Source organism: Scyliorhinus canicula, chromosome 28 (genome assembly GCF_902713615.1).
Source record: "Scyliorhinus canicula chromosome 28, sScyCan1.1, whole genome shotgun sequence".
Lineage (NCBI taxonomy): Eukaryota > Metazoa > Chordata > Chondrichthyes > Carcharhiniformes > Scyliorhinidae > Scyliorhinus > Scyliorhinus canicula.
This window is the reverse complement of record NC_052173.1, coordinates 5,686,718-5,710,740: the sequence shown is the minus strand read 5'-3', so window position 1 is coordinate 5,710,740 and position 24,023 is coordinate 5,686,718. Positions and strand designations below refer to the sequence as shown.

The following is a 24,023-nucleotide window of genomic DNA, read 5'->3' as shown; positions in this document are numbered from 1 at the left end:
TTGGAGGTGGAGAATCGCGGAGGCCCGGGTCGGACCCGCTAACGTGCATTTTGGAATGCATTGATGCGACAGAGAATTGCGATTTGGCGTGAAATCGTTGCCCGCCGCAATTTCAGCGCCGGAACCGAATCTCCGCCCAATCGCGTTTCCTGATTCCGGCGTCGGCTGATTGAGAACCCCACCCACGATCTTTCATGCTGTGTAAATAATAGCTATTGTAAATAAAAATTTATTGCTCTGATTCTACAATTTGGCGTGGACTCTTTCAAGGTCTACAAAACTCCTGCTGCCCCACCATTGAGGGGATGGTTGCAGTGCCTTGACGAAACCGAACTAGGCCGATGCTTTTGTTAGGATGAGCGGCCTGAGGAATTCTGGGTGTGAGTGCACTTTCAAACAGCTGGTATTGGTCAGTGCTGTGCATATGTCATGAAACAGATACATGGGGCAGCACGGTGGCACAGTGGTTAGCACTGCTGCCTACGACACTGAGGACCCGGGTTCGAATCCCGGCCCTGGGTCACTGTCCGTGTGGAGTTTGCACATTCTCCCCGTGTCTGCGTGGGTCTCACCCCCACAACCCAAAGATGTGCAGGGTAGGTAGATTGGCCACGCTAAATTGCCCCTTAATTTAAAAAAAAAATAATGAAACAGATACATATCCAAAAACAAACACAACATAATCCAGTCAAAGTCCGTCAAAAGAATCTTTTGTTTTTGAAGCTGAGAAGCTGGCGTCAGGGGCCACTGTGTTGCAGGACATTGGTCGAGTTTGAAAAGAGTCGAGAAGGCAAGTCCGGAAGCGATGGTTTGGGACCAGCATGGAGGATTGAGCTGGAATCCTGCCATCTTTGAGGTCCTGGGCAAGAGAGCGATTTCAGAATCCAAGGAGGAGTTCTTAAATGGAAGTGAGGCAAAACAATTGGCATTCAGCTCTTCCCCGAATACCTGAGCTTTTAAAACATTTGGGTTTAAGAACAGTCAAAATGGCGTCTCTCTTCAGCCGTATCGGATGCATTTAAATCGGTTTTTGAAGTAGAACAGTTTGTTCTGTAAGCTGCCATCGACCTCTGAACCCTGGACATACCGCAATCGGTGGTACATTTGCTCACTTTCGCTTTTCTTCCTCCAGGGCATCGTGATTTTGGAGGCGTGATCTATCATGACATCACTGCAGGAGCCTACATGGAGTAGGCCCAAGCCATCAACGAAAAATTCTACAGCAAGGAAAGAAAAAAAGAAGTCAAAATACACCTCCCACTCCCTCAGTTTGAACCAAGCTGTTCACATCTGGTTGCACTGTTGGAGTCTTTGTGCTTCCCTATTTTCCTTAAGCTTCAGGTCATCCACAACCTCTGCCTCTGTCCTAACTCGCACCAAGCCCCGATCACCCATCACCCCCTGCGCGTGCTGACCTACATTGACCTGTGGCTGAGCAAGGCTCGATTTTAAAATTCCCATCTTTGTTTACAAATACCCTCCACAACCTCGCTTTCTCTCCGTGTCTGCGTGGGTTTCCTCCGGGTGCTCCGGTTTCCTCCCACGGTCCAAAGTTGTGCAGGTTAGGTGGATTGGCCATACTAAATTGCCCTTAGTGTCCAAAGATGTACAGGTTAGGTGGATTGGCCATGTTAAATTGTCCCTTAGTGTCCAAAGATGTGCAGGTTAGGTGGATTGGCCGTGTTAAATTGTCCCTTAGTGTCCAAAGATGTGCAGGTTAGGTAGATTGGCCATGATAAATTGCCCTGTGTTGTTACTCGTGTCTTAATAAAGCTTGTAGTCTCAAATGTGGAGAAGATGCTTTATTGTGAGTTCGTTCTCTCTTCAGAGCTGTTTCCTAAGTTACCTTCAGTGTTCCTAGCTGGCGTGTGTCTTGTATCTGTGTTGCTCCAAGTTCTGCCCTTAGTGAAGTGTGTCCTCACTTCCTGTCCCCGTCTATTTATATGGCTCTCCCGTGCCCCCTCTAGTGTTTGCTCAGTTGTATTGCATCTAGTTAACTTGTGATCACCACATCCCCCTTTTTCTCTTTACATATTTTCTGTACATCGTTAAAGAAAATTGTACATCCTGTCCCGGTGTATTTATAGCTCTCCCTCTGGTGTTTGCTCAGTTGTTTTGTATCTAGTAAACTTGTGATCACCACATCCCCCTTTTTCTCTTTACATATTTGCTGTACATCGTTAAAGAAAATTGTAGAAAACAGTTACTTATGATATGCGTATCTACACAGGTGATGGTGCTATTGCATATTTTACAAAGCCAATGTAGTTATATGTCCAATCTCAATAAAAACATTTATGAGTCCAAACTTGATGAATTTGTTCAGAGCTTTTTTTCTTTTTGTTGTTGATGACGTGGTGATATTGATATTGCAAGTCCGCTGTGAATGTTGTTGGTGTTCCTTGTTATTTTAAGTACCCAATGCATCATCCCGAGGTGTTTGCATGGTCACCTCACTGATGTTGACTGGCATGGCCTTTTTTCTGTGCTTGTGGTGTTGATTTATTGTCTCATCCGCCTTGGACGCTGGTGTGCTTGCTCATTCTGGAGCAGACGTGAGTTTGTGCGATTCGTTGTCATCCCATGACATGTTTGTAGTCTTGTCATCGTTTTGCAGTGAGCTGTGGCATTGTCCTTCATGTGCCGAGTAGTACCATTGCGTACAAGTCGTTGTTTCATTGCTGTTGTTTCTGTCGTTCCTGTTTTTGTTGTTTTCGTTGCCGTACTTGTTGTTGTTTTTGTTTCTGTCGTTGTCGCTATCTTGGTGCCTGACTTTGGTGTTTGTCTTGTCGCGCTTCATGTTGCTTTTGTTCTTGCTGTTGTCGTTCTCGTTTCTGCTGTGCTTCTTGCTATTGTTGTTGGTCTTGTCGCGCTTCATGTTGCTTTTGTTCTTGCTGTTGTTTGTCCCGTTTCTGCTGTGCTTCTTTTGACTTTTGTTTTTCTTGTTATACTCTATTTGTGTCCCGAGTGGATAATTTGAGTCATTGAGCATTTCGTCTCGAGAGTGGTGCGAATGATCTGATGTTGCATCGGTGCAGGTGACCTCAATCATTTGTGGAGAATTGGATTCCTCGTCTTTGCTTTTGTTGTGCTCCTCTTCCGGAGTCAAATTCTCCTCGATTTCATTTGACGCGGTGTCTCTGGATTCTTGGCGCTCCTCTTCTGGAGTCAAAACCTCCATGATTACAATTGACGTGATGTCTGTGGACTCCTGGCGCTCCTCTTCTGGAGTCCAAATCTGCATGATTTCAGTTGACGTGGTGTCTCCGGACTCTTGGTGCTCCGCTTCTGGAGTTGAAATCTTCATGATTTCCGTTGATGTTGTCTCACTGGACTCCAGGTGCTCCTCTTCTGGAGTCAAAATCTGCATGGTTTCTTCTGGCTTGGTCTCTCTGGACTCCAAGTGCTCCTCTTCTGGAGTCAAAAACTGCATGTTTTCTTTCGGCATCGTCGCTCTGGACTGTTGGGTGGCCCGACTCTGTGCTTCTGTACAGACAAGCTGAGAACTGTCAGTCTCGCTGTGATCCTGTACGTCGAGTGTGATCATCTTGTCACTGTCTTCGCATGCAGTGGGTAGAGGTGCATTGTCTTCTTCTTGTTCATGTGAGCTTGTTAGACTTTCATAGTCTGCTTGTGGTTGCTCAGATACGGCGGGTTGACCTTCATGGTCTTGTTCATGCATGGTGTCAGTGGTGAGATGTACGTTGTCTTCTTCTTGTTCCTGTGAGCTTGGTAGACTGTCATAGTCTGCTTGCGGTTGCTCAGATACAGCGGGTTTACCTGCATGGTCTTGTTCATGCATGGTGTTCGCCAGGGAGTGTTTGCTTGCATCCCTTTTGGAGTCTTTCATTACTCGCACTGTGGAGCCTGTCATCGCTCGCTCTGTGGAGTCTTCCTGTGCTCTCTGTGTGGCGTCGTCTTCGTCTTGGGTATTGCTGTCATCCAATGTATCGACGAGCTGCCATGGCCTCATGGTGTTGGATTCATCTACCATGAGTAGAGTCGTGTTGAGCTTTGCAACGGTGTCGCTGATGCTGTGATCAGCATGTCCAAATAACTCCTCCATGTCTGAGTAGTATTCCTTGATACCCATTTCATCTTCGTTGGCTTCTTCTACCACGAGTTGGTTCGTGTTGAACTTTGCGACCGTGTCGCTGATGCTGTGATAAGCATATCCGACTGACTCAGCTGTGTCTGAGTAGTGTTCTTTGAAAACCAAATCATCCTGGTTGGATTCTTCTACCATGAGTTGATTCGTGTTGAACGTTGCGACCGTGTCGCTGATGCTGTGAGAAGCATATCCGACTGACTCAGCTGTGTCTGAGTAGTATTCTTCGAAAAACAAATCATCTTTTGTTGTTTCGGAATTCTTTTTGTTCTCTTCACTTTGGGTGGTGCAGACTGCTTTTTTCAGGGTGTTGTGCAAGTTGTCTTTAACTGTTGGTGTAAGTTCAGGCGTTTTTCTGTGTTCTGAGGCAAGAAAATTTGTGTTTACCACTTTAAGTGTCTTATTTTCAATTTTCGGGCATTTCCCTTTTAAGTGGGCGTGGTCGGGATGCTCAGACGTCATGACGTCACACGCAGGAATGCATTGCGCATGCGCAAATCGGCCTTCCTCCTTCACTGCGCGATTTTGTTTCCATTGCGCATGCGCGGTGTGCGCATGCGCATTACGATCCGCGACCAAAACTTCTTTTGACTGCGCATGCGCGGCTTGCGCATGCGCATCACGATCGGCACCGCGATCTTTTTTAAACTGCGCATGCGCGGCTTCCGGTTCCGGCGCATGCGCAGATGCAATTTGTAGTTCTTTGCTTACCGGAGACTGCAAAATGTGCTCCGACGCCATTTTTTGCCGTTTTTCGCGGATTTCAGGGATTTTTCTATCCCACCAGGACTGGGCTTCCAAAATTCGTAAGTTATCTTCTCTTCCCGATTTGGACAGGGTTTCAGCGTTTTGGCTTTGTGAGAAATTCTTGTTATTTCTTCTTTTTGATCTGTACTTTTCATTCGCGATTTCTTGTTCTTTTCGTGATTTTTAAAGTTTTGCATCACTCAGTCTCTGTGCAGTTAGGACTCTGAGCATGTCTTGCTGTTCAAATTTCTCACAGTACTCTTCAAATTTGTTTAGTAACGTTTGTAAGCTGTTTCTGTCTTCATCTTTTGAGTGTTTAAATCCATTATACACTTTCCTATTTACAGGCCCTGCGGTGAGAATTGCTATTTTAATGTTGTCGGAGGCGTCTTGTACCCCATTACCTAGGAGATCAAAATCAAACAGTTGTGTAAACCTTTTCCAGACACCTCTTACATTGCCAGTCAGGTCTAGCTGCTCTGGGTGTCCAATCCACATCCTCGAATTAGCGATGTCTTCCCAAGTCAAATGTCCAGTAGGAGATTTCCATGCCATTTTGAGCTTTCTGTGTCTGCCACTGAGTTGTCCTGTAGTAAGCGTCTGAAGCCACTCCTGGGTACCATGTGTTGTTACTCGTGTCTTAATAAAGCTCGTAGTCTCAAATGTGGAGAAGATGCTTTATTGTGAGTTCGTTCTCTCTTCAGAGCTGTTTCCTAAGTTACATTCAGTGTTCCTAGCTGGCGTGTGTCTTGTATCTGTGTTGCTCCAAGTTCTGCCCTTAGTGAAGTGTGTCCTCACTTCCTGTCCCCGTCTATTTATATGGCTCTCCCGTGCCCCCTCTAGTGTTTGCTCAGTTGTATTGCATCTAGTTAACTTGTGATCACCACAGCCCCTTAGTGTCCAAAGATGTGCAGGTTAGGTGGATTGGTCATGTTAAATTGTCCCTTAGTGTCCAAAGATGTGCAGGTTAGGTGGATTGGCCATGTTAAATTGCCCCTTAATGTCCAAAGATGTGCAGGTTAGGTGGATTGGCCATGTTAAATTGTCCCTTAATGTCCAAAGATGTGTAGGTTAGGTGGATTGGCCTGTGCTTTGCCCACATTTTCAGCTTGAATCTCAAAACTGGTAACCTCTTTTACTCTTTCTCTCCCCCCTCCACCTCAGCTATTCTGTAGGGTTTTTCCCCCACCTCTGTCGACGCTCTACTCATTGCGCACTCAGCCCATTTACTCCCTCTCTGTATCCATCCGCCCTTTCTTTCCCTCTTTTTCTTTCTGTTTGTTCCTGGCCTTATTTACATATCTGCCGACCGCTTATCTTGTCGGCTTCTGCTCCAATGCTCGCACTCAAAATGACCATCCGACCCGCTGGATGGAGATACAGAGATTGTCCAAGGATGCAAGGGAGGCCTGGGGCCTGGTTTCAGGTTAGCCTTGTGTCTCTCTGTGCTCAAAAAAATGGGTACAGGCCCAAAAACCAGCCCAGACTAACCTGTGGTGTTTTTCTGCAACATTTTCTTTTTACATCGCTAATTTTCGATCAGATCACCTACCTCCCGGTTTAAAGGTCCTCCATCGCCCCCGTAAATGGCATGAACTCACCTAAGTGCCCCTGTCTTGTGATGTGAGGATCGAATCCAACTTGTTGCACCTTTTCTGTTCTGGCCATAAAGAAGTTGATTGTGGCGTCCGTAACGAAGCAGTTCGGGAAACCTTCTACCTGATGGTAATGTCCTCTGTGGAGCATGAGGCAATCTCCCCCCTTTCCTCCTTGTTCCACACTAAGCTTATGTAAAAATGTGGCCGAGTAAGTCGTTATCTCTCTCACCGAGCCGCCAACCTGGAACGTAAGATAATAATAATCTTTATTATAATTAATAATAATAATAATAATCTTTATTATTAATAATCATAATGATCTTTATTAGTGTCACAAGTAGGCTTACATTAACACTGCAATGAAGTTACTGTGAAAAGCCCCTAGTCGCCACATTCCGGCACCTGTTCGGGTACACTTGACAACTATACCCCGCAGGGCAAGAGTTATAGCTGGGGGAAGGGCAATTATGATGCCATTAGACATGACTTAGGATGTGTTGGTTGGAGAAGTAGGCTGCAAGGGTTGGGCACACTGGATATGTGGAGCTTGTTCAAGGAACAGCTATTGCATGTTCTTGATAAGTACGTACCAGTCAGGCAGGGAGGAAGGGGTCGAGCGAGGGAACCGTGGTTTACCAAAGAAAGAGATTCCACATCTCTTGTTAAGAGGAAGAAGGAGGCCTATGTGAAGATGAGGCGTGAAGTTTCAGTTGGGGCGCTTGATAGTTACAAGGAAGCGAGGAAGGATCTAAAGAGAGAGCTAAGATGAGCAAGGAGGGGACATGAGAAGTCTTTGGCAGGTAGAGATAGAGATAGAGAAATACAGCACAGAACAGGCCCTTCGGCCCACGATGTTGCGCCGAACCTTTGTCCTAGGTTAATCATTGAATTTTGGACAATTTGTCATGGCCAATCCACCCAACCTGCACATCTTTGGACTGTGGGAGGAAACCGGAGTACCCGGAGGAAACCCACGCAGTCACGGGGAGGATGTGCAGACTCCACACAGACAGTGACCCAAGTCGAAATCGAACTTGGGACCCTGGAGCTGTGAAGCAATTGTGCTATCCACAATGCTACCATGCTGCCCTTAGGATCAAGGAAAACCCAAAAGCTTTCTATAGGTATGTCAGGAATAAAAGAATGACTAGGGTAAGAGTAGGGCCAGTCAAGGACAGTGGTGGGAAGTTGTGTGTGGAGGCTGAGGAGATAAGCGAGATACTAAATGAATACTTTTCGTCAGTATTCACTCAGGAAAAAGATAATGTTGTGGAGGAGAATGCTGAGACCCAGGCTATTAGAATAGATGGCATTGAGGTGCGTAGGGAAGAAGTGTTGGCAATTCTGGACAAGGTAAAAATAGATAAGTCCCCGGGGCCTGATGGGATTTATCCTAGGATTCTCTGGGAAGCCAGGGAAGAGATTGCTGAGCCTTTGGCTTTGATTTTTATGTCATCATTGGCTACAGGAATAGTGCCAGAGGACTGGAGGATAGCAAATGTGGTCCCTTTGTTCAAGAAGGGGAGTAGAGATAACCCCGGTAACTATAGGCCGGTGAGCCTCACGTCTGTTGTGGGTAAAGTCTTGGAGAGGATTATAAGAGATACGATTTATAATCAGCTAGATAGGAATAATATGATTAGGGATAGTCAGCATGGTTTTGTGAAGGGTAGGTCATGCCTCACAAACCTTATCGAGTTCTTTGAGAAGGTTACTGAACAGGTAGACGAGGGTAGAGCAGTTGATGTGGTGTATATGGATTTCAGTAAAGCGTTTGATAAGGTTCCCCACGGTCGGCTATTGCAGAAAATACGGAGGCTGGGGATTGAGGGTGATTTAGAGATGTGGATCAGAAATTGGCTAGTTGAAAGAAGACAGAGGGTGGTGGTTGATGGCAAATGTTCAGAATGGAGTTCAGTTACGAGTGGCGTACCACAAGGATCTGTTCTGGGGCCGTTGCTGTTTGTCATTTTTATAAATGACCTAGAGGAGGGCACAGAAGGCTGGGTGAGTAAATTTGCAGACGACACTAAAGTCGGTGGAGTTGTAGACAGTGTGGAAGGATGTTGCAGGTTACAGAGGGACATAGATAAGCTGCAGAGCTGGGCTGAGAGGTGGCAAATGGAGTTTAATGTAGAGAAGTGTGAGGTGATTCACTTTGGAAAGAATAACAGGAATGTGGAATATTTGGCTAATGGTAAAATTCTTGGCAGTGTGGATGAGCAGAGGGATCTCGGTGTCCATGTACATAGATCCCTGAAAGTTGCCACCCAGGTTGATAGGGTTGTGAAGAAGGCCTATGGTGTGTTGGCCTTTATTGGTAGAGGGATTGAGTTCCGGAGCCATGAGGTCATGTTGCAGCTGTACAAAACTCTGGTACGGCCGTATTTGGAGTATTGCGTACAGTTCTGGTCGCCTCATTATAGGAAGGACGTGGAAGCTTTGGAACGGGTGCAGAGGAGATTTACCAGGATGTTGCCTGGTATGGAGGGAAAATCTTATGAAGAAAGGCTGATGGACTTGAGGTTGTTTTCGTTAGAGAGAAGCAGGTTAAGAGGTGACTTAATAGAGGCATACAAACTGATCAGAGGGTTAGATAGGGTGGACAGCGAGAGCCTTCTCCCGCGGATGGAGGTGGCTAGCACGAGGGGACATAGCCTTAAATTGAGGGGGAATAGATATAGGACAGACGTCAGAGGTAGGTTTTTTACGCAAAGAGTGGTGAGGCCGTGGAATGCCCTACCTGCAACAGTAGTGAACTCGCCAACATTGAGGGCATTTAAAAGTTTATTGGATAAGCATATGGATGATAATGGCATAGTGTAGGTTAGATGGCCGTTAGTTTTTGACTTCCCATGTCGGTGCAACTTCGTGGGCCGAAGGGCCTGTACTGCGCTGTATCGTTCTATGTTCTATGTTCTATGTACACCGAGGGAGAATTCAGAATGCCCAATTCGCCCAACAGCACGTCTTTCGGGACTTGTGGGAGGAAACCGGAGCACCCGGAGGAAACCCACGCAGACACGGGGAGAACGTGCAGACTCCGCACAGACAGTGACCCGAGCCGGGAATCGAACCCGGGACCCTGGCGCTGTGAGACAGCAGTGCTGACCACAGCGCAAGCCACCAATGGAGGAGCACAAGAAATCGGTTTGAGCGAGAAGTTAGTGTTGGAACGAAAGAGAAAATGCTGGAAAATCTCAGGTCTGGCAGCATCTGTAGGGAGAGAAAAGAGCTAACGTTTCGAGTTCAGATGACTCTTTGCCAAAGCTAACAGACAGGGAAAGTGGGAAATATTTATACTGCTGTACCCCACCTCGACCCATTTGTTTTCATCCCATTTAATTTTAACTGTCTTTTACCATTTCTTTCTTTCTTAATATATATTTAATTCCCCCCTCCCCCCAATCTTATCCACCTTTCCTTACCCCTTCTCCCCTTTGCTTCCCCCTTCCCCTCCTCCCACATCTACAGTTCATCCTCTAATGTTAGCTTCTCTGTTGTTTGACCTTTCATATCTTTTGTCCTCTCTGGGGACTGCCATTAACACTCTTTCCCCTTGGTTTATGTGGCCATTAGCACCAAGTTTCCCTGGGTTTCTGTGGCTATGACTCATCTTTCATTCTCACTCCACAGTATAAATATTTCCCACTTTCTGGGCGAAGTGCCGACGCTGGAGTGAAAATCCGGAGTGTTTCACTCCGGCGTCGGAGGCCGTTCCTCGCCCCCTATTCTCTCCCCCCGGTGGGCTAGGAGCAGCGGCGCGTCAATCTCGCACGATGGGCCTTGACGCTTGCGTCAAAGCGGCGCCGCCTGAATGACGCGGCCGGCGGCACCTAAATGACGTCACCCGCGCATGCGTGGTTGCCGTCTTCCCCTCCGCTGCCCCGCAAGACATGGCGGCTTGATCTTGCGGGGCGGCGGAGGTAAAAGAGTGCGTCTTTCAGAGATGCCGGTCCGACGATCGGTGGGCACCGATCGTGGGCCAGACCCCTCCTGAGCACCACCCTGGTGCTCGATCCCCCCCCCCCCCCCACAGGCCCCACACGCAGTGGACGCGCGATGTTCACGCCGGCAGCGACCAGGTTTGGTTGGCGGCGGCGTGAACCGGTCGGATTCAGCAGGCCGCTCGTCCCATCCGGGCCAGAGAAATGCCGCTCGTCTGGAGCGGTGATTCTCCGAGCGGCCTGTCGCCAAACGCGACACGCCGTTTTGGGGGGGGGGGGGGGGGGAGAATCGCGTGCGGTTGCCTGGGCGGTGTGGCATGATTCGCCCGGCACTCCCGCGATTCTCCCACCCGGCATGTGGGTGGGAGAATCGCGCCCTCTCTGTCTGTTAGCTTTGACAAAGAGTCATCGGGCTCGAAACGTGAGCTCTTTTCTCTCCCTCCAAATGCTGCCAGACTTGCTGAGATTTTCCAGCATTTTATCTTTCGTTTCAGATTCCAGTTTCCGCAGTAATTTGCTTTTATTAAGTCCGTGTTGGAGGCGCGCAGAGATCTGAGCGGGTTATTGGGGCTGGAGGAGCTTATAAAAATAGGGAGGGGTGAAGCCACTGGAGGAATTGGAAGACAAGGATGTGAATTCGACAACCCAATATAGGTCAGGGTACACAGGGCAGGGGAACAGGGCTTGACGCGAGGGAGGATACAGGCAGCAAGCTTTTGGACAAATCCAAGTTTACAGAAGGGTGCGAGTGTAGCACGGGCAGCACGGTAGCATAGTGGTTAGCACAATTGCTTCACAGCTCCAGGGTCCCGGGTTCGATTCCCGGCTTGGGTCTCTGTCTGTGTGGAGTCTGCACGTTCTCCCCGTGTGTGCGTGGGTTTCCTCCGGGTGCTCCGGTTTCCTCCCACAGTCCAAAGATGTGCAGGTTAGGGTGGATTGGCCATGCTAAACTGTCCCTTAGTGTCCAGAATTGCCCTTAGTGTTGGGTGGGGTTACTGGGTTATTGGGATAGGGTGGAGGTATGGGCTTGGGTAGGGTGCTCTTTCCAAGAGCCGGTGCAGACTCGATGGGCCGAATGGCCTCCTTCTGCATTGTACATTCTATGAGCTACTAACGCAGTGTGTCGGAATAGTTAAGTCTGGAGGGTTTCAGCAGTAGATGAGATCAGGCAGAGAAGATAGATGGGCAATGGAGGAGGAAGTAAGCAGTCAAATAGGCCGGAACGAGCTCAGGATGGCAGCTTGACTTCCTTGAAGGACATTATTGAAGTAGTTCGGGATTGCGGGTTCAAGACAGCATTCCGAGAACAAAGAGCCTTCGGAATGAACCAACGCTGTACTTAACAGCAGGAGCATTAAAAAAAAAACCCAGTTTCCTTGTTGAATTATTGGAGTAAGTGAATGTTGGTCTTGCCTCAGGCTTGTGAGTAATGTCTATAATTGTGTGGTGTTACACAAGACATTCCTGTGGGATTTAAAAAAAAATAAATAGAAATCATTATATTCCATGCAGAAGAGTCATTACGCAACACAGTCCCGTTGATAAACTATCACCCCCATCCCCAGCTGAGTGGGCCGTCAAATCTCGAGGAAGGAAACTCGAGTTCTACGGGAAGGTCAATCACGGTTTCCCCTTGCGGGGGGCTGTCACAGTTAAAAACATTTTAAAATGATCAAGGCCCTTTTAGTGATTTCTGTATGTGTAAATACATGAAGTGTTCATGTGTGGTCAGTATAGTCAGATGATCACGAGAGAGCAACACTAACAGGAAGTATTTAACAACCTCAATCTGTTTCCCACCCCCCCCCTCTATTTGCATGGGTTGTAGCTCGAGAACAGATGTATCGCAAGCTCAAAGTGTAAAGTATATTATTCATTGTTAATCTAAATCTGTCTTTTTAGAACAAAAAGAACAAAGAAAAGTACAGCACAGGAACAGGCCCTTCAGCCCTCCAAGCCCGTGCCGAGCATGCTGCCCGTCTAAACTAAAACCTTCTATACTTCCGGGGTCCGTATCCCTCTATTCCCATCCTATTCATGTATTTGTCAAGATGCCCCTGAAACGTCACTATCGTCCCTGCTTCCACCCCCTCCTCCGGCAGCAAGTTCCAGGCACCCACTACCCTCTGTGTAAAAAACTTGCCTCGTACATCTCCTCTAAACCTTGCCCCTCGCACCTTAAACCTATGCCCCCTAGTAATTGACCCCTCTACCCTGGGAAAAAGCCTCTGACTATCCACTCTGTCTAAGCCCCTCATAATTTTGTAGACCTCTATCAGGTCGCCTCTCAACCTCCTTCGTTCCAGTGAGAACAAACCGAGTTTATTCAACCTCTCCTCATAGCTAATGCCCTCCATACCAGGCAACATCCTGGTAAATCTCTTCTGCACCCTCTCTAAAGCCTCCACATCCTTCTGGTAGTGTGGTCCAACGGTGTGTAGGTTAGGTGGGGTTACGGGGTGGGGCGGGGGAGTGGGGCTAGGTAGGGTGCTCTTTCAGAGGGTGAGTGCAGACTTGATGGGCCGAATGGCCTCCTTCTGCACTGTAGGGATTCCACGGAATTCTAAAGGGCAGCTGTAAGAAATGGGGGTCTTAGATAAACAGTTCAACATAGGAAGAACATATACAGACATTTCTAAGCAGCATCGATCGCCTCTCTGGGAAGAGTAAACACTTTGACCTCTGAACTGTCTCAGTTCAGGTTGCCTGGCTGCCTGTTAGAGGGCATTCTTTGCGCCCCGTAATCTCCCAAGATATGACCCTCCAACATCTATTTTCTTGAGCAGGCTGACGAGGAGGTGGTACCCGCCCTAACCGTGCCCAGTCCTGTATCGATTGGTCAGAATGGTTTGAACAGATGACCTGACACTGGGTAAGTTACCACGCCCTAGAAAAAAGGCAACATTAACTTGTGCTTAGGTAGGTGTGGGTTACGGCTCAGGTGGTGGGAAGAACACAGGATGGCGTTAAGACCAGAACACAGGATGGCGTTACCACCAGAACACAGGATGGCGTTACCACCAGAACACAGGATGGCGTTACCACCAGAACACAGGATGGCGTTACCACCAGAACACAGGATGGCGTTACCACCAGCTGTTATGGCCGTGAACCATTTCTGTCTAAGTAGTTAATATTTCCTATCGAAACTGATGTTTCTTTAGAAACTTAATGAGACATCTTAAAATCACCAGTCGACTGTCTATTTTAGGTGTCTTACAATCATTAGGGCTTGCATTTCCACAGCGCCTTACGGAGCCTCCCATCCCACTTTCCAGCCAATGAAGTACTTTGGAAGTGTGCTCACTGTTGTGATGTAGGAAACGCAGCGGCCAATTTGTGCACAGCAAGATCCCGCTGCGTTAAAAAACAGGTCATCTGTTTTTAGTGATGTTGGCTGTGGGATTAATATATTACATCTCCCTGAGGGAGAGATAGGGCCTCAGTTTAACCTTACATCTCCCTGAGGGGGCCGGTAGGGCCTCAGTTTAACCTTACAACTCCCTGAGGGGGTGATAATGCCTCAGTTTAACCTTACATCTCCCTGAGGGGGTGATAGGGCCTCAGTTTAACCTTACATCTCCCTGAGGGACAGATAGGGCCTCAGTTTAACCTTACATCTCCCTGAGGGACAGATAGGGCCTCAGTTTAACCTTACATCTCCCTGAGGGGGAGATAGGGCCTCAGTTTAACCTTACATCTCCCTGAGGGGGCCGGTAGGGCCTCAGTTTAACCTTACATCTCCCTGAGGGGGCCGGTAGGGCCTCAGTTTAACCTTACATTTCCCTGAGAGGGTGATAGGGCCTCAGTTTAACCTTACATCTCCCTGAGGGGGAGATAGGGCCTCAGTTTAACCTTACATCTCCCTGAGGGGGTGATAGGGCCTCAGTTTAACCTTACATTTCCCTGAGAGGGTGATAGGGCCTCAGTTTAACCTTACATCTCCCTGAGGGGGCCGGTAGGGCCTCAGTTTAACCTTACATTTCCCTGAGAGGGTGATAGGGCCTCAGTTTAACCTTACATCTCCCTGAGGGGGAGATAGGGCCTCAGTTTAACCTTACATCTCCCTGAGGGGGTGATAGGGCCTCAGTTTAACCTTACATCTCCCTGAGGGGGAGATAGGGCCTCAGTTTAACCTTGCATCTCCCTGAGGGGGTGATAGGGCCTCAGTTTAACCTTACATCTCCCTGAGGGGGCCGGGAGGGCCTCAGTTTAACCTTACAACTCCCTGAGGGGGTGATAATGCCTCAGTTTAACCTTACATCTCCCTGAGGGGGAGATAGGGCCTCAGTTTAACCTTAAATCTCCCGGAGGGGGTGATAGGGCCTCAGTTTAACCTTACATCTCCCTGAGGGGGAGATAGGGCCTCAGTTTAACCTTACATCTCCCTGAGGGACAGATAGGGCCTCAGTTTAACCTTACATCTCCCTGAGGGGGCCGGTAGGGGCTCAGTTTAACCTTACATCTCCCTGAGGGGGCCGGTAGGGCCTCAGTTTAACCTTACATTTCCCTGAGAGGGTGATAGGGCCTCAGTTTAACCTTACATCTCCCTGAGGGGGAGATAGGGCCTCAATTTAACCTTACATCTCCCTGAGGGGGAGATAGGGCCTCAGTTTAACCTTACATCTCCCTGAGGGGGAGATAGGGCCTCAGTTTAACCTTACATCTCCTTGAGGGGGCCGGTAGGGCCTCAGTTTAACCTTACATCTCCCTGAGGGGGAGATAGGGCCTCAGTTTAACCTTACATCTCCCTGAGGGGCAGGTAGGGCCTCAGTTTGATGCCCCATCTGAAAGAGGGCACCTCTAACCGTGCAGCACTCCCTCGGTTGTTGGGATTCACTTTTCCCGCTGGCAGTGCACCTCAGCCCGTGGGGTTCCCATTGACAAGCGGCGGGAAGATAGAATCCCGCCACCAGCGATGCCGGACGGTGTGAAAACACGCGGCTGGGGATCAGAGAATCACACGCTATGTGTGAAATATCTGTGGGTGGAATGTTCTGACCGTTTCGCCCTAGAATTTCTGCTTCAAGAAAGAATAATCCACCTTCTCGAAAACAAAGAGGAACGTCTGTCCCAATACGGTTGAAACAGTGCAGGATACTCACTAAATCCAGGGTTGTTTTCTCCAGGATGTCCACCATTTTCTCCAGCTTGGTGTCGGAGGCAAAGATGAAGTCATCGTCGACCCACAGCAGGTATTTTGTTTTGACCTGAGACGCCGCCAAGTTCCGCCCGGCAAACCAGCCCTGGAGACGCAAACAATAATTTGTTGAAGCAGATTCCCGCATGCCAGGGACAAAGTCAGAGGATGGGCATTAAATGTTGGCCTAACCACCTCCCGGAAATGAATTTTTCAAAACCAGAGAAGCCCGGAGGGAACCCACGCAGGCACGGGGAGAACGTGCAGACTCCACACAGTTACCCAAGGCCGGAATTCAACCCGGGTCCCCCGGGCTGCGAGGCAGCAGTGCTAACCACTGTGGGGGTTCTCAGGGTGACAGAATGGTTACAGCACAGCAGTAGGCCATTTGGCCTACTGCTGTGACTGCTGTTTTGCTGCAATAGTAACTCACATCGTCCCACAGCTCCACCCTTTCCCTGTCGCCCCTTCCGAAATAATCAAATTCTCTTCGGAAAGTCTCGATTCACCCTGGCTCCACCGCACTGTCAGGCAACGCATTCCAGACCCTAACCACTCACTGAGTAAAGACTCCCCCCCCCCCCCCCCCCCCGCCTCTCCCCCCCCCTCCCCGGCCCCCCCCCCCCCCCCCCCGGCCCCCTCCCCCCCCCCGCCCCCCTCTCAAGTTGCCTCTGAGAATGGTGCACAATCTCGGAATGAGGCTGAACACATTCTCACACTCACTCACATCCACACACACTCACATTCTCACACTCACTCACATCCACACACACACACTCATATTCACACACGCTCACATTCACACACACACACATTCACACACACACACATTCTCACACTCACTCGCATTCTCACACTCACTCACTCACATTCTCACACACACTCACATCCACACACACTCACATCCACACACACTCACATCCACACACACTCACATCCACACACACTCACATCCACACACACTCACATCCACACACACTCACATCCACACACACTCACATCCACACACACTCACATCCACACATCCACACACACTCACATCCACTCACATCCACACACACTCACATTCACACACACTCACATTCACACACACTCACATTCACACACACTCACATTCACACACACTCCCATTCACACACACTCACATTCTCACACCCACACTCATTCACACACACTTAAATTCACACACACTCACATTCTCACACTCAATCACATTCACACACTTACATTCTCACACCCACACATAGAACATAGAACAGTACAGCACAGAACAGGCCCTTCGGCCCTCGATGTTGTGCCGAGCCATGATCACCCTACTCAAACCCACGTATCCACCCTATACCCGTAACCCAACAACTCCCCCCTTAACCTTAACCTTACTTTTTAGGACACTACGGGCAATTTAGCATGGCCAATCCACCTAACCCGCACATCTTTGGACTGTGGGAGGAAACCGGAGCACCCGGAGGAAACCCACGCACACAGGGGGAGGACGTGCAGACTCCGCACAGACAGTGACCCAGCCGGTAATCGAACCTGGGACCCTGGAGCTGTGAAGCATTTGTGCTAACCACCATGCTACCGTGCTGCCCACTCATATTCACACACTCACTCACATCCACACACACTCACATTCACACACACACTCACATTTTCACACTCACTCACATTCACACTCACCCTCACATTCACACACTCTCACACCCACACACTCACTCACATTCTCACACACACTCAGACATTCACACACACTCACACCCATACTCACAGACATTCACACACACTCACACCCATACTCACACAAATTCACACACACGCCCACCCACACACACACATTCACACACACACACGCCCACACACACTCACATTCTCACACCCACACTCACTCACATTCACACACACTCACATTCTCACACGCACACTCACTCACATCCACAACCACTCACATCCACAACCACTCGCCCACATTCACGGACTCACACCCATATTCACACTCACACCTCACACACTTGGGCGTCACGGTAGCACAGCGGTTAGCACTGCTGCCTCACAGCCCGGGCGACCCGGGTTCAATTCCGGCCTTGGGTGACTGTCTGTGTGGAGTTTGCACGTTCTCCCCATGTCTGCGTGGGTTTCCGCTGGGTTTTCCTTGTGTGTTTAGTTTTGTTTTTGTCTTGCAGCTTTAGTATTTTTGCTTTTAGTTTTTTTTTTGCGATCGTTGCTCAGTATCTTAGGCCGCTGCAGGTATTAGCGCTGTACAGAATGGCGACCACGGGCATGTCTTTGGCCAGCTTCACAACATTCAGGGGGCTTTCCGATCAAGAAAGGGAGTTCAGCAGGGGCTGTTAACAGAGGTAGCACCGAAGGCATTGGCCGCTAACCCGCAAGCCATCTATTTACAGACCTTCCTCAGGTATGAACCAGCACACGTGGGAGAAGAGAGAGGCACATCACTGCCTCTTCTTCGGGGAATGACAGAATTGTTAGGGTGCAGAAGGAGACTATTCGGCCCATCGTGTCTGCACCTGCACTGCACCGAGCATCTTGACGTAGTGCCACCCCCCTACCTTTTCCCCCATACCCTTGTGCTGTCATGGAACAGGCCGACAGAGAGTTGGAGCAGAACAGGGAGGACTCTTTGTGAAAGCGTGAAGTTTTCCCTTAACTGTAATAACCTTCCAACTTCCAAGCTCTGGTGGCTTGGGTTGTACCACATCTGCTATCAATCCATCTTTGGCACAAATTAAAGAGCCGTGTGCTTTCTTGAAACAGTGGGTTCCCAATGTAGGCCTGGGCATGATTAACAGGCCCCACAGTAACCATGGCCACAGTGAGGCTTACCTTCCTTCCAATTCCCACAAATATCTTCGGGCTGTGGAATTAACTGCAATAGGGCTCAGCTGAAAACCTCCTGGTATCGGGGTATTTTTTCGCTATAAGTGAGGCCTCCAGCCTCAAATTGGGTCATATTTCCTGCAGCAGGGCCTCCAGCTCCTCAACATCAAAGGAGCAGTGTTACCCAGGAGGCTCTTCAGCTTCCACTCGTGGAAGGACTGCTGCCCACCGCAGATTTCCCAATCCCTAGTCCAAGTGCGCTGTCGGAAAAAGAATCCCCGGACAAGTTTTGCTTGCGCTGCCAGACTACCCAAAACAAGGAATGCCGCTCCCGTCAGCCAATTGGTCCCAACCAACCATCTCATCGCCATGGCGACGGCTGTGACACAGACACCCGGCACCCATACGGCTTGGGGGGGGAGGGGGCTGGATGTTCCCAGCCCTCTAGGGGGTGGAGTGGGGGGGGGGGGGAAGAGAGCCTGTAAAATGGTGAGGGAAGACAAGGGGGTGGAGTACCCGTCATGTTGCTGCCATCATGGCACTTTGCCAATGGCGGGTGAGCTCTCCAAACATGTGGCGGAGACTGCCTTGTGAATGCTGGGCGGACATTGAGTTGGGGGGAGGGGGGGAGCTGGTCCTTCTAATCGGGCACTCTATTGCCCAAGGCTGTGAGTGGGGGAGGTGGGAACCCTAGTGGTGATGTCTGCCCCCCCACAGCAACATATATTCCTGCCCTCCCAAATATTGTTGCTCTCTCTCCCGCCCTCCCCCACTTCATCGCCACGTCTGCCTGACTGGCTCCCCGGTGACCCCCAACCCCACTCGCCCCCGCCCCCTGAGAGCGGGGCCTCCAGCATTGCACGTTCCCAGCTGGGCGCAGTTCCAGCAGTGACCACCAGTCCCAGTGGGTGCGATGGAGACGGGATAGCTCACAGCCCTCTGACTGGCCAGCCTCAGATCTACACTGGCCCTCTCTTAGTCATTGCGAGGAGGTCTCTTGGCGCAGTCCGCAGCGTCTCTACCTCTGGGCCAGAAGCTCTAGGTTCATGTCCTACTTCAGGGCGTGATGGCCACAGAAGGCGGGTTCATAAAGCGCCCACACAGGTTGGTTAGCAGCCTGTAAATCTGTCCAAGGTGCCTGACGGCAGGCGGTAAGAGCGGGAGTTTCCTGGTCAGCCATATTGCAGCAGGCAACAGCGAACCACTGGAGTACGTTGGCAACCATAATCACATGGACGAAGATAATCAGAGTCCATGGCCACCAACACCCTCATAGGGCAGCACGGTAGCAAAGTGGTTAGCACAAATGCTTCACAGCGCCAGGGTCCCAGGTTCGATTCCCCGCTAGGTCACTGTCTGTGTGGAGTCTGCACATCTTCCCCGTGTGTGCGTGGGTTTCCTCCGGGTGCTCCGGTTTCCTCCCACAGTCCAAAGATGTGCGGGTTAGGTGGATTGGCCATGATAAATTGCCCCTTAGTGTTAGGTGGGGTTTCTGGGTTATGAGGATAGGGTGGAGGTAGGGGCTTGGGTAGGGTGCTCTTTCCAAGAACCAGTGCAGACTCGATGGGCCGAATGGCCTCCTTCTGCACTGTAAGTTCTATGAAATAGGACACAATAGCTAAAGTAGGAGGATCCGCAAAAACACTTTGGTATGTTGTATGATATTAAGACCATAAGACACAGGAGCAGAATTAGGCCACTCGGCCCATCGAGTCTGCTCGGCCATTCAATCATGGCTGATATTCTCATATCCCTATTCTCCTGCCTTCTCCCCATTACCCCTGATACCCTTATTGATCAAGAACCTATCTATCTCTGCCTTAAAGACACTCAGTGATTTGGCCTCCACAGCCTTCTGCGGCAAAGAGTTCCACAGATTCACCTCCCTCTGGCTGAAGAAATTCCTCCTCGTCTCTGTTTTAAAGGATCTTCCCTTCAGTCTGAGATTGTGTCCTCTGGTTCTAGTTTTTCCTACAAGTGGAAACATCCTCCCGGTAGCGGGGGCCTCACGGTAGCATGGTGGTTAGCATCAATGCTTCACAGCTCCAGGGTCCCAGGTTCGATTCCCGGCTGGGTCACTGTCTGTGTGGAGTCTGCACGTCCTCCCCGTGTGTGCGTGGGTTTCCTCCGGGTGCTCCGGTTTCCTCCCACAGTCCAAAGATGTGCGGGTTAGGTGGATTGGCTATGCTAAATTGCTCGTAGTGTAAGGTTAATGGGGGATTGTTGGGTTACGGGTATACGGGTTACGTGGGTTTAAGTGGGGTGATCATTGCTCGGCACAACATTGAGGGCCGAAGGGCCTGTTCTGTGCTGTACTGTTCTATGTCTATGTCTATGTCTATCCTCTCCACGTCCACTCTATCCAGGCCTCGCAGTATCCTGTAAGTTTCAATAAGATCCCCCCTCATCCTTCTAAACTCCAACGAGTACAGACCCAGAGTCCTCATCCGATCCTCATACGACAAGTTCTTCGTTCCAGGGATCGTTCTTGTGAATCTCCTCTGGACCCTTTCCAAGGCCAGCACATCCTTCCTTAGATACGGAGCCCAAAACCGCTCACAATACTCCAAATGGGGTCTGACCAGAGCCTTATACAGCCTCAGAAGTACAGCCCTGGTCTTGTATTCTAGCCCTCTCGACATGAATGCTAACATTGCATTTGCCTTCCTAACTGCTGACTGAACCTGCACGTTAACCTTAAGAGAATCGTAAACAAGGACTCCTAAATCCCTTTGTGCTTCTGATTTCCGAAGCATTTCCCCATTTAGAAAATAGTCTGTGCCTAAATTCCTCCTTCCAAAGTGCCTAACCTCACACTTTTCCACATTGCATTCCATCTGCCACGTCTTTGCCCACTCTCCTCGCTTTAACAGTGCTATATAGAAGTAAGTTGCTGTTGTAGTCATCAGCTTGCTGATGTTCAACGTAGTTCACAGTCCCCTTCTGAATGATGCCTGGACTGCTAAGGGTTCCATTTTTTTTTTGGGAAATATTTTTATTGGAATTTGGCAGTTTCTACGTTGTTTAGAAAAGGTGTGTGTGATTCAGTGTGTGTGGGGGGGGGGGGGGGGGGGGGGGGGGGGGGGGTCAAGGTCAACATCTCCACCCTATCCCCATAACCCAGTAACCCCACCCAACTCTAAGGGCAATTTTGGACACTAAGGGCAATTTAGCATGGCCAATCCACCTAACCTGCACATCTTTGGACTGTGGGAGGAAACCGGAGCACCCGGAGGAAACCCACGCACACACGGGGAGGACGTGCAGACTCCGCACAGACAGTGACCCAAGCCGGAATCGAACCTGGGACCCTGGAGCTGTGAAGCAATTGTGCTAACCACTATGCTACCGTGCTGCTCCAAATGCCTGATGAAGGCCTGTTGTCCGCCTCCAGTACCCGATGAGCAGGAATTTCCTCCAAATAAATATTGGGAAGACTATTTTCACTCCCTGTTCCAAACTCCATTCCCTAACTACCGGCTCCATCCCTCGCCTTGGCAACAGACTGAGATTAAACCAGTCTGTTCACAACCTCAGTGTCATATTTGACCCCAAGATCAACCTCTGGTCACAGATCCAGACCATCACTAAGACCGCCTATTTCCACCTCTGTAACATCACTCAGCCTCACCCGCCTCAGCTGCTCGGCTGCTGAAACCCTCATCCACGTCTTCGTTACCTCCAGACTTGACTATTCCCTCACTCTCCTGGCTGCCCCGCCCCACACTCTACCCTCAGCAAACTTGAGGTCATCTCTGCTGCCCTGTGTCCCAACTCACACCCAGTCCCGTTCCCATCTCACCCCCTGTGCTCGCTGACCTACACCGGCTCCCAGTCAATCAACATCCTGATTTTAAAATTCTCATCCTTGTTTTTTAATTCTTCCATGTCGCCCCCCCCCCCCCCCCCCCCCCCCCGCCCCCCCCCCATATCTCTGGAATCTCCTCCAGCCCCACAGCACTCCGAGACCTCCGCGGTCCGGCCTCTTGCTCAATCCTGATTTTAATCGCTCCACCATTGGCAGCTGCCTGGACCCCACCCTCTGGCATTCCATCCCGAAACCACTCCCCCCCCAGTCCCTCGCTACCTCACATTCCACCATTCAGGCACTCCTTAAAGCTGACCACTCCAACCAAGATTTCGGTCATCTGACCAAATATCACCTGATGTGCCTAAGTCTCATATTTTATCATAGATTATCATAGAATTTACAGTGCAGAAGTAGGCCATTCGGCCCATCGAGTCTGCACCGGCTCTTGGAAAGAGCACCCTACCCAAGGTCAACACCTCCACCCTATCCCCATAACCCAGTAACCGCACCCAACACTCAGGGCAATTTTGGACACTAAGGGACAATTTAGCATGGCCAATCCACCTAACCTGCACATCTTTGGACTGTGGGAGGAAACCGGAGCACCCGGAGGAAACCCACGCGCACACAGGGAGGATGTGCAGACTCCGCACAGTGACCCAAGCCGGAATCGAACCTGAGACCCTGGAGCTGTGAAGCGATTGTGCTATCCACAATGCTACCGTGCTGCCACCACATGTGCGGTGTCTCCCTTGTCCGCACCGGCCCCGACCCAACATGGCGCAGGAGTACAGGGGCCGGCGCGGAGTAAAGGAGGCCGGGAGACAGAGAGGCCGGCCTGCTGATCGATGGGCCCCTATCGCGGGTCAGGCCACATTAGAGGCCCCCAATGATTCCCAAGACATTGCTCGGAGTTTTTAAAAAAAACAGGAGAAAAATCAGAGGGGCATTTCTTTTAAAATGGGGCGGGATTTTTCGGTCCGCCAGCCACGTTTTCCTGCGCCTCCCCCCCCCCCCCCCCCCCCCCCCTCGCCGGCAGCGTTCCCACAGACGGCCAATGCACCCCACGCCATTGGGAAATCCGTGGGCGTGTGTGAGCTGCCGGCAAAGCAGAGGATCCCACCGACAGGGAATCCAGCCCGTTCCTTTTAAAAATTAAATCTAAGATCGAAGCCCATTTGACAAGCAGTCAAAGATCATCCAATTGGGTGATGAACAGTCAGATCGAAGCCTCAGGCGTGAAGAGAGGGCACTCGAACCTCTCATACAACCCCTGCCACCCCGCCCTCTCTCTCTGTGCATCCTAATTTACAAAAGACATGTACCTTCTGAAATGGCATGAAGTATTGATCAATAAACGCTCCTTCAATCTTTTGCGTTTCTCTGTTGTCATCCGCGATTATAATGGTGACTGAGGGGTAATACTTCCTAATGCTTGATATCAGTTGTCTCAGCTTGTCATACCTGAGAAACGTTTTGGTTGCTATAGTTACCAGACCACTGATGTTATAGCCTAAAACACAGAGAACAGTATGTGACCACCTTTCGTTTTGGTGCAAGAGTAACCTTTCGATAATCCCGCCCTCCGTGTTCACAATGTACAAAACTCCCCCACAGCGAAATAACTTATATCATCAACTCTACCCGTGAAAATTTAGCCCAAAGGGCCGACAAAGTGATCTTGATGGGTTAAGCAAGAGGGCAAACTTCTGGCAGAGGAATATAATGTAGGGAAAATGGGAACTTGTTCACTTCAGGAGGCAGAGCAGAAAGATTGGCAGCGGGCTCTGATGTGTTATCTGTGTTGGTCTAACATCGACTGCAACTGGATGCAGTA

The 24,023-nt window shown here is 49.9% G+C and overlaps 1 protein-coding gene across 1 annotated transcript in view; it reads right to left on the bottom strand.

Annotated features, from left to right (window-relative positions):
* Positions 1–213: 213 nt before the first annotated feature.
* LOC119958084 (beta-1,4 N-acetylgalactosaminyltransferase 1-like) overlaps positions 214–24,023 on the bottom strand; it is a 149,587-nt gene continuing 125,777 nt past the window's right edge. The window contains exons 5-8 of the mRNA XM_038786311.1: positions 23,512–23,817; positions 15,506–15,646; positions 6,457–6,694; positions 214–1,217 (exon numbers count right to left, since the gene is read on the bottom strand). Coding sequence (XP_038642239.1) covers positions 1,000–1,217; positions 6,457–6,694; positions 15,506–15,646; positions 23,512–23,817 — 903 coding nt within the window. The 3' untranslated portion in view covers positions 214–999. The remainder of the gene's footprint in view (positions 1,218–6,456; positions 6,695–15,505; positions 15,647–23,511; positions 23,818–24,023) is intronic.